This window comes from Camelus bactrianus, chromosome 15, assembly GCF_048773025.1.
Source record: "Camelus bactrianus isolate YW-2024 breed Bactrian camel chromosome 15, ASM4877302v1, whole genome shotgun sequence".
NCBI lineage: Eukaryota > Metazoa > Chordata > Mammalia > Artiodactyla > Camelidae > Camelus > Camelus bactrianus.
The window spans coordinates 44,309,764-44,321,072 of NC_133553.1; the positions used below are offsets into that span (position 1 = coordinate 44,309,764).

At 36.3% G+C, this 11,309-nt stretch overlaps 1 protein-coding gene across 2 annotated transcripts in view; it reads left to right on the forward strand.

The window, feature by feature from the left end:
- Window positions 1-10,399, forward strand: part of DYNC2LI1 (dynein cytoplasmic 2 light intermediate chain 1) — a 34,314-nt gene extending 23,915 nt beyond the window's left edge. Inside the window, exons 9-14 of one of the 2 annotated variants that reach the window (XM_010967716.3) lie at window positions 2,759-2,835; window positions 3,437-3,507; window positions 5,047-5,144; window positions 5,567-5,659; window positions 8,701-8,776; window positions 10,104-10,399. In XM_010967716.3, the coding sequence (XP_010966018.2) occupies window positions 2,759-2,835; window positions 3,437-3,507; window positions 5,047-5,144; window positions 5,567-5,659; window positions 8,701-8,769 (408 nt within the window). In that variant the 3' untranslated portion in view covers window positions 8,770-8,776; window positions 10,104-10,399. The remainder of the gene's footprint in view (window positions 1-2,758; window positions 2,836-3,436; window positions 3,508-5,046; window positions 5,145-5,566; window positions 5,660-8,700; window positions 8,777-10,103) is intronic. The other variant, XM_010967717.3, reaches the window with a different exon arrangement.
- Window positions 10,400-11,309: the final 910 nt, after the last annotated feature.

An 11,309-nucleotide genomic window follows, 5' to 3' on the forward strand; every position in this document is an offset into this window, starting at 1 on the left:
ACTCCTCAATCTCATTAAGCCTCAGCCTCCTCCAGGTAAAATGGACAAAAACAGTGCCTTCCTTGTAGGGTGGTTGTGAGGACTGATAGAGGGTGTACAAGAGGAAGCTTAGCACAGGGCCTGACACACAGTATTGTTCAGCAAATGTTGGTTATTATAATTACTGCTAGCCTTATCTTCCACAGCAGGGTAATTTTGCTGGATATCTTTTAATGCAATAAAATATAAAAACATTTTCGTTAAAAAAAAAAAATACTTTCTTCCCATTTGAATGGTCTCTTTTCCCCTCTAAATCAAAGTGCTCAGAGGAAACTGGAGACAACATGGCCTAGGCCCCAGCCTTCACAGCTGGTATGTTAGAACTAAAAGTAATAAATACGATCTATGTTTAAAATTTGTTATACTTTTCAGAATACTCCAAATACATTTTATGATGTATTTTCTTAAAAATCATCCCCTCTTACGTTTGTACTGTATCTGCTTATGTATTAAGTTGACAGAGTACTTTGGAAATATTCTTTATTATTTTGAAAAGGTAAGGGGAATTTAAAGTAAATGACTCATCCAGGGGACAGGAGCAAAGACTGTGGACCTTGTAGTTTCTGATTTTGGCCACTAGATAAGGCCCCACATTTACTTCTTGTTAATTAACTGAGGGAACTCCCTATCTTTCTTTAGAAACAGATCGCATTTGATGATCAGTCAGGGCCTAATCTGGTCTTATGGGTACAAATTTGAAAGAAGTCAGGTCAACCCAGGCCACAGCAGGCCTGCCATTAACCATGGCTCAGAAGACCCTAGAAGACTGGGGACCAGGGCAGGGATTTGAGAATCCTTCATCTCAGCATCAGTAAGCCAGAGGGATGAGAGGTTGGCGCTATACCTAAGAGCACTTCTGAGCTACCAAGAGAACCACAAAGCTTTTCTAGCTCCCCAAACCATGAAGAGAGCAGCCGAAGTTCTCACAGCCCCATCTTTCAGTTTCACCTCTGCTCTTACCCTCCAGCCCGTCCCAAGGAGAGAGCTGGGTGCTGCTGTACGAGATTCAGTGATACTTAGCAGTTTTTCCCAACACTGTAGTGGATCCTTAATCATTTAGTCAAGAATACTGATTCAGTAGTATGAGCAACCTAATCAAGTTAATAAACCAAAAATAGAAAAACACTGATAAGTAGGACCAGATTTGGTGGAGAGCCACCAGGATGGTATAGGACTTAAAATTATGATACATAAGGAAGAGTATAAAATTATAGTCTGGCATCTAGAATGCAATGAACACTTTTAAAATATTTGAAGGACTGTTCAATGGAAAAGGGAATAAATGCATTCCTTGCTCTCTGAGTCGAGAACAAGGAATCAGTAGAGTTTAGCTCAAATTTAAGAAATAAATTTCTAATACTACCATTATCTGAAAGTGGAGTGAGTTGCTTTTGGAGATAACGAGTTCCCAGGCCCTGAGTTTATGAGCAGAAGCTCTGCGGTTATTGGTGGAGGATGTTTTCAAGACGACTGATGCAGCAGCTGGGTAAGGTCGAATTAGAGACTTCTCATGTCCTCCCAGGCCTACAGTCCTATGAAATATATTTGTGGTTAGGTTTTTTCCCTCACCTTATAGGAAATAATACGTAATATAATAATAATAGTAAGTTGTGTTTGTAAAATTCAATTAAAGTTTTCCTGTTAAAAAATTACCTTGGGGGGATGTTATAGCTCAGTTATAGCTTAGCCTGCACGAGGTCTTGGGTTCAGTCCCCAGTACCTCCATTAAATCAATCAATCAATCAATCAATCAACCAACCAACCAACCAACCAACCAACCAACCAACCAACCTAATTACCTCTCCCCAACAAAAACAAAACAGAACAAAAATTATCTCACTATAAGCATTAAAATTGTTTCAATTTTTAAAAATAAATGTATCATATCTTATATATTCACATGAATGTCCTCCTTGGAATACTTCCCCTGGGAGCTTATTCTTAATCCAGAATGAATCTTATCCTGAAAATTGATCTCTCTGCCTTGTAATTAATTTTATTTTGGTTCAAGATTGTTTTTCCAATTTTGATATATCTTAGTCATTCTGATTTGGTTGAGTGACTTTTCATATTTCCAGAAAACAAATGTAGCCTTAAAAGATTTGAAAGGTAACCACAATGTCTCGGTTTTCACCTGATTTCTCAGCTTAATAATTAGTACCCACCCTGTTTCATTCTCTAAAACGTTCTGGTTATGGTCACCCTGGTTACAGACCACCACTGGGATATTCAGTAGCTTATTTTGCAGGTTCCAAAGGCAAGAAGAAAAGTTTAAAGATTGTTTTAGTGAGTATCAATATTGTTGGACTAGTCAGTCTGCAAGTTCCACATTAACTGCTTTGAAGGCAGCAGTATGCCCTTGAATGGAAAAGTTATTTATGAAGCATACCACCTATTTTTTAACCAACCAGACTGCATTTTGGCAATGAGGAGGATCCATATGTGGGAGTAGCTGAAATGATTACTGTATAAACACAGATCCATTCAATATCATGTACTCATAAAGTTTGAAGAGTGAGTTAAAACAAATTTATCAAAATTTCTTTCTTTTCCTTTATTCAGGTTTTGTTGTACCTATTCAAACACAAGTATTTGCTGGGCAAATAAATAGTAATTCTCTCTGCAATCTGTACTTGTTCACAGCCATATTTATTTTACCTGTTTCACTGATTTGAAAGCAGAGCAAATAATTTATTCTCCTGATTTTTTTTCTTTTTAGTTTACCAGTAAATCAGAAGCTCTGTTACTAAAAATACGTGGAGTTATTAACCAGTTGGCATTTGGCATTGACAAAAGGTACTGTTAAAGTATTTTAAAATATCTTTTTATTTTATTATTTTTTTGGCCAGTATTTTCATCTGGTTATTGTTCTCGCCAGGCTTTTGTTTCTTGACCAGGAAAGTACCCCAGATGGCTGTTCTTAGAGAAATAATTTCATACTATCTCTTGCTTCTTACATTGTTTAAATATTTCTCAAATTGTACAACTAAAATGTTAAAAATACTTAGACTAGAATAAAATAATGATACTGCTATACTTGTTTCCCTGATTTCTCTTACTTTTCTTTCATTTTAGCAGCTTTCCCTCTTTATTACCACTTTCTTATATTGATTAGAAATGGAATTTCTAATTTTAGTATGTATTTTTCTTAACCCTGCTACTTTTGGGGGGTTTGATTTAAAGTCATTTGGGTCTGTCACTTTTTTTCCTATAAAACCTTTACTAATGCTATACTTTAATTTTTGAAATCACTTACATTAATGTTCACTCACTCATTTGGGGCAGTGCTCTCACCAATAGCTAGACATAAAACTTGGTTCTTGTATTTACAGTAGAGAGTGACAAGATACTCGATTGCTAAACTAAATTAGATTCTTTTTTCTTCTTATCCATGTAGCAAATCAATATGTGTGGATCAGAATAAGCCACTGTTTATCACAGCAGGATTGGATTCTTTAAGTCATATAGGTTGGTGAACTTATTAAGCTTGTTCAGTCTTTTTCTAATTGCTTATTGATTTTATCCTACTCCCTGTTCGCTTCATCTCCAACATACCACCATTTCTGGTTTCATTACCATTGCTGCTGTTTCTTATATATTTACTTGTATACACAGTATTCATTGCAAAATGCACCACATTGACATATTTGTGATGGAAGAGATGTAAGATGAAAAATGTACATGTATTTTCTTTCCCCCACTGATTTCCAGGTACTTTTAAATTTTAGCTCCTTGAGTTTAAAAGAAAACCAGAAGCATAGAGTGGTCAAGAAATTTAAAGCTATATATTATGGGCAATGATGAAAAATGTAAGAAATTCAAATGATGGAATAAACCAAAAAGAACACAGTTGTATTAACTAGCTATGCCTTAACTTTGGAGTATGAGAAGAGCTTGCCTCAGCTAATGGGATGTGCTTCCTGAATTTATAGATGCCCTAGGCTCACGAAGCAAAAGGAATTTTAAGTTTATATAGTAAAGCTCCTTACCTTCCCATAGAAGCTGTTTTCATTGTGGACATTTTCAGGCCTAGCAACTCTTTATACTCCGGGGTTGGCATAGTTTGGTTTTAACATGCTGATAGTAGTTTTTGTTTTTATTTCCCATCCCTCATTACTCTTACAAGCTAAAGTTGACTTGACTTCAAATGTGGAGATCTTTGTCATGAGATTATAGACTGAATTGGAATGAAAAGAATAGAGCTGTTAATGAATAGTTATAAAGACTGAGTTTTATAATTATTATTAGTACCAACTTAATTTCATTAGCAGTAAGAATCACTGTATGTACTGATAGGTAGTGCTGATGGAAATCTTTTGCCCATGTAAGTAGTTGGAGATAAAAAAAAAGGTTGAAAATGATTGAATTTTAAAAATCATGGAGCTTGGACCTCATCAAAATGAAAAACTTTTGCTCTTAAAAGCCCATGTGAAAAGGATAAAAAGATGCTATAATCTGGGAGAAAGTATCTTCAAACTACATATTTGACAAAGGACTAGTATATGGAACTTAACAGTTTGAAAAAATCCAGTTAGAAAATATGCAAAAGACATGGGCAGACATTTCACTAAAAAATATATACAAAGGGCAAATAAGCCCATGGAAAGATACTTAATATGATCTTCTAGTATTTTCCATTATATTTAGTAATGCCATATTATCCTCCAAATTAGCTGTCCCAGTTTGCACTCAGCAGCACAGAAGAATATGTTTCCTTACAAATTCATGAATACATGAGAATATCAAACTTCGTATTTTTGCTGAGCAGCAGTTTAAGTGTGAGGAAGGAGAATTACAGATTACTCATTACTCTGTCTCCTCTTTGGTACTAGAATTTCCCCCTGGGCCTTGCTACACTGGGTTAGATAAATTTTAATAGTGACTATATTAGGGAGAGGAGAAATGAGTGATCTAAGATTTATATTTTTATAGGTATCATTTGTTTTATTGGTAGAGTTTGTAATGTTTTATCAATGCAGCCATTTGGAGTAAAACTTTCAATTTTAGGATCTCCTCCTGTTCCTGATAATGACATTGGAAAGCTTCATGCCCATTCACCAATGGAATTGTGGAAGAAAGTGTATGGAAAGCTCTTTCCACCAAAGGTATATTTTTCTAATTCTTTTAAAGCAAGAATTTTCAGCACTATTCAGTAGTTATTGGGAAATATCCCAGTGGGCCTATTATGGTGACTTTGTTTTCTATTCACATGCTCAAAAGTCAATTAAACATTTGCTAAAAATCTATTGCATATGACACACTGTGGGGCTTAAAAAATGAGTAAGACACAGTTCTCACTCTGCTTTCAAACGGAGCTTTCTGGCTCCAAAAGGGAGAGACAACATCTGAAAGCAGAGGGAGGAGGGAGGACATGGTGGAGTTTGAAATGGCCCTCACTGGTGATGATAAAAGATCCAAAGATCAGCCCTTGCTGGTGAGCTGAGGAACGGGAAGTTGACTAGTGAGGTTGATAACAGTCATTTTTTGGCTTATGGGCATAAAGTGATTTGAAGAATTGTGATTTCAGAGTACCAACACACTAAAAGACGTCAAGGACCCTGCAAAAGACCCTCAGTATGCTGAAAGTGAAGTTGATGAAATGAGAATTCAGAAGGATCAGGTATTACCCTAAACCATTTCTTTTATTTCATCTTGAGTTTTATCACAGAAATATCCTTAGAATTCCATAAATTTTTCTCAATTTGTTTCCTTAATTTTTTCACTTAAATAGTACCTCTCTTGTACTATTTAAGTGAAAGAAGGAACTAAAAAATCACCTATCATTCTGTCATCCAGAGATGACTTAATGTTTACATATCCATTTTGGATTTTCCAGTTTATGTTAAAGATGGGTAATGAGTTTTACCTCACTGCTGGGGAGACACTTCCGTAATATCCTTTTGTTTGTGGGATTACTTAAAAGGTTTTTTAAAATTAGGACATTTAGATGTATCTATACTTTTCTTGTATCAGAAAAATTAAGGATGACCCAGTCTGAAAGCACTCAAACACAGCTGACAAAACCCAGGATCTCTCAGGAAAGTGGTTAAAAGTGGAGACTGCATTCCATATATGCCCAGGTAGCACCGTTTGTGATACACAAGTAAGAATGCAAAAGGTGGTAAATTCATCGTGATCCAGTATTTAGCTTTTCCAAGATCTCCTCTTAGTTTGATGAAAACAGACTCTGTGCATGCAGCCTGTGACCTTACATCAGTAAGCACAGTAAGCTGAGTGCCCTCATCACCTCTCAGGTGGGATTTACAGAGCTGTGCCACCTGGCCAATCACACTGTTGCAAGTGTAACCTGAATGCAACCAACCACCATGAGCAGTGACCAGGGTCTTTTTCTCAGCACTAGCCTTTCACTTTCAGGGGCCCTATAATGAATTAACAATGTTTTATTTGAACATAGTCCAGAAGACTTTTGAAAAACATGTCATGAATATTTAGAGGGCTTTTAGCTGTAGCAAAGTGAAAGGCATGTTGTAGGATCAGTAAAATGACCTCATGTAACCCTTATTATGTGTGCAGCTTGGCTCTAGAGATTAGTTGGAAATCATCTCTGAATTAATATTTAACTAGGAGTCAGTGACTAACCGCCATTGTTGATAAGAGTATCTGTATTATATAGTGGTCCCTTTTATTACATTTATACATATAGGTATTATTAAAAGTATTTCTGAGTGTCATGAGTTTTCATATTCAAATTCATCTTCCCTAACTGACCTAAAACCATACAAATTTTGAGTGAAACTGGAAAGCAGCCCACAACACCTGTATCATTCTTCACTCAACCTTTGTACCTCACTAATTACTATACTGTCTTGCCTGACATTTTTTTTAACTCACCCGAAAAATTATTTCCTAATTTTGCCTCTAAATCAGTTTCTTTGATAGTATTTTAGTAGATGAATTGCATTGAATTCAGTTTGCACATGTAGTACCATCACATAATTTTGTGCTTCTGCTTTAAAGTCACCCTTATGATTACCAGTTGATGCTCAGTTATTTCATCTCCACATCCAAAGGTTGGCATTCTAATAGCCAAAATTTTAAATTTGTATATTCTTTCATGTTCTTCCAAAATAGTTTCAGGGCCTTACATTTTTTCCAGTTGACAACTGGTACACACAGAAGCTGATTTAGGTATGAGAAAATTCTCTATAGATTAACTTTGAAAGAGCCCTCTTTCCCTCTAAACATTTAACAATAACATTTTCATTTTTAATATGGGCAAGACCGTCAATGCCAGTTTTATTAACACAACCTATAAAAGAATCTGCATTAGGTGAAAATCTGGTCTACAGCTCTTTCTTAACATTGCCTGCCTGCCCTTTTGATCTTTTAATATGATTATTGCCACATAACATTTTTCAGTGAAAATAGCATTATAGTCTTTAGATTTATCAAAATAAATCAGAACCATCCATATAAAAGAAATTTCTCACTCAGGGTTTTCCATAATTACACAAAAGTATGTCCTAACCTAGAAGCAACCTGTAAATGCTTAAAGAAGTCTATACTCTGTGCCTGTCTGCATACCTTTAACCCAATTACTTCTTGTACTTCTTAGGAGGAAAGATGACATCCTGTTTCACTGAAATATAACCCAATTGCATGGGTGGAAGGCTGGCCCTGAGCCTGTCTGAGACCAGATGTGATCCTCCTCTTGACTCCCTCCCCATCCCTAAGCCCAATTATTAGTGGCTTAAATAATCAGGAATCAAACAGAAAGATCAGGGCCCATAAGCTTTGGCAGTGAAATTAGAGCACGTCACTTCCAAGATGGGGAGTCTAACTCATGAGTTCCATTCAGTTCCTCTAATGCTTAAGCCTTTCAAAAAGACCCAAGTCATGTAGAATCATCAGGCAAGAAAGACGTGTCCATTCCTCCGCCCCTAAGAACTGCACTTAAACCATAACAGCTGTCAAAGAATCTCGCCAGAGTGGGGAGACACTGAGCCGCAGTATTCCATGATACCTTACTATAAGTCCTTCGTAGAAAAACATGTCATTTAGGGGAGTTGCCCAGAATCCCTTTTGCTCCCGGTCCCCACAGATGCATGAGGATCCTCACAGTCAGTCCTCACGGGTTTGAGGGTCAGTCTTAAGACCCCTTTCACCTTTCCTGCAGACTAAGTGTCTTTCTTCATTAACTCTCTTTGCCAGACTTCACAGGAGCACCAGAAAATACTTTCTCAGTAGTTACTTTTTTTAAAAGCCCTCTAGTTTTAAAGGATTCTTGACTTTAAGGGAAATGAATATAGAAAGCACTTGCTGAACCCTTCTCCCTCTTTTCTACCTTTTTATTGTCAAATAAAAAAAAAAGGAAAAGGTTTGGGCAAACAATTATTTTTAAGGTCTTCTTGCTCAACCATACGTATCTATTTTGGATCCCTGTTTTCAAAAATCAACTTGTTTATAATCCCTAGGCCTATAATTCAAACACACACACACACACACACACACACACACACACACACACACACTTGCATGTTTAGGGGGAAAGGTTCTTAGTGTTCTTAATTAAAGATGCTGTTTAGGCATTATCAGACTGTGGCCCATTTATATTTGAAAACTTTAGAGGCTTTCAAGAGGCAGGGTGGAAACCTTTCTTGGTTTTGCTTTCTCTTTTAAAATACTAACGCGGCCATGAAGATTTGCAGTGTAAAGAAAAAGTACCATCATATAATTGTGAGGTCACTTGTGCACATCCTGGAGACCTAGTGGACAGGTGAGTTCTGTACCACATGTTACTCAACTTCCCTCTGGCATGGCTGGTGCGACCAGCCCCATTCTCTGCTGTCTTTGGAAGGGAGAGTCTGCTAGCCAAGAATCTCAAAGCAATGTCCTCACCACTGCCATTGGTAAAAATAATTGAACACTTCCAATTCAAGACAAAGTTTATGGTAACTGATTACTAGCTCATAAATGAACAGTAATCTTTGAAACCATAAGCTTCTGGTAAGGTAATTGATGAACTGAGTTAACTTCTTTAGAAAAAAATAGACCAAGCTATAAAGACTTCTTTGGAATTAATACTTTAAGAATTCTTCCAAAGTCTTTATACAGTTTTGAAACTTTCAATATTTAAATTTTAATAACTTAGAGTATAGATATGAAAGAGACAATCTACAATTTTTCTGAAAATGAGAATGGAATTGTCTTTTCCTAGCAACTATGAACTTCAGTGACATTAGCCAAAGGGCAGTGATTGCCTTATCTTGCAGCGTAACCACTTTCTGCTTATCTGAAATAACATACTTTGTACAGTTACTTAGACATTGAGCAACGTGTAAGAGGCCAGGAGGCAACCCCTTAGATGATCCCTTTTGCATGTCAGTCATCTCATGCAGGATTTCCACCCCTAGTAAAATTTATCTTTGTTTTATGAATTGTAAAAGTAACATATACTCATTGTGGGGGAAAAAAAAAGACATAGAAGTATATAAAGTAGAAAATGGAAGTATCCTGCCCTCTCCCCACCTGTTTGCCGTTTTCATGTGGCACATAGGACCACTGTTGCTTTTGATGTATTTAATCAGTCTTTACTTATGGGAGATCCCTAAGTTGTTTCCAGTTGTGTGCAGCACAGTGAGTGTCCTGTTACACCCTTGTGCTCTTCTCTGCCATTCTGCGTGATAAATTTCTAAAGGTACAATCACTGGATCAAAGCATATGTACGTTTTAAATATTGATACTTTGCTAACTTCAGCCAGTTTGACACAAGTTAACAGCAAACCGTTAAAGATAAGATCACTTATATATACTTGAAATATGACAAATGCATTTAGTTGAAAGTTCATATGTACTAAATAGTATATAATTCTGTCTGAAACTTTAAATTCATCTCTCCTGCTCATGCTACACAGAAACTCTGAATACTCTATATTTCTAGAAAATAAATCCTAAGTATAATCATTTATAAAACAACTGTCAAGAAGTTTTGGGAATGATAATGCTATAAAGGATACACTGTTATAAGCAAAAAATGCTAAGGCAGTTTTAAGGTGCCTGTTTAAATTTAAAATTTTTTAAAGAAATACATACTTTTGTTTTAGGAACTGGAACAGTACAAAAGAAGTTCTTCCAAGTCTTGGAAACAAACTGAGCTTGATTCTTGAACCTCATTCAACTATGGTGTGTTTATTTCCTTTTCCTCAAATACAAGTAATATTTTTTTATTAACTATTATAGTAACAAGCGAGGAAAGTTTAGATGTGTAATTTGTTAAAGGAAAAGTGGAATTTCTTATATTAGTGCAACTCCCTGGATACTTTTAAGTCTCTTAAAAGGGAAAAAAATTGTATAATTACATGTAATATATTTTTTTAAATAAAAAGAACTTTGCACTGCTTACCTGTAACATGTTTAAGTAGTGTATACCCGGTTCAGCATTGATAAGTTCCTGCTTGTTTCCAGGAATACGAAAGCAGAACAGTTAGTAGTAACAGTTGTGAGTATAAGGTTAAGCGTTTATATTAGACATGGTCCTTCTCTAAGGAGTCCTCAGCTGCATTTGGTAGGAAACTGGAAGTGGGTTCACTTTCACAGGTGTCATCTTTTTACTCTAATAGTGCAGCACAAGAAGCATCTGAAGTCCTCATTTAAAACGCACATTCCTGAGTCCCTACATCCAGAGACCCTGAATGATTGGGTCTGGAATGGGGCTTAGTAACCTGCATTTTAAATCAGCACCTCTGGTGATTGATGTACTTATTTTGGGTAAAACTTTTTGAAGAACAGGCAAATGTAAGGAGATACTCTATCAAATAGCAGGCCAAAACTGTATGAGTTAGTAATAACCAAGATCATTTCCAAGGTGGAATAGCCTTTAAGAAGCCTTCTAACTCATATAGATTTGTGTACCTGCTATCCAGATTCAGTTAGGAGTAAGCATAATTGCTGTTATTAAACAGGAAAGTAATTTATTCTGTGTTCTTCCTTCCACTATAACATATGTTGACTCTAACATGCCACGCACTCAGCTTCAAATACACACACTAACCCAAGAATACCACGATTGATGAGTGGTATCCGAGTGGATAGCAAACTAGCTGGCTATTGCAATGAAATAAGACTTCCTAAACTAGTCACAGTGCATGTGGTTCCAATACCCCTGAAAACAGAATTTTCAGCATGCCTCCAAGGAACCAGTCTTAGACAGGCGTCGTGCCTGTGTGCTGTGGAGAAAGAGCTCCCTTTAAATTAACAGTGAGCGTTCTGATCTCAGAAACATCACTGACTTAGTGGGAAGAAACATCCTA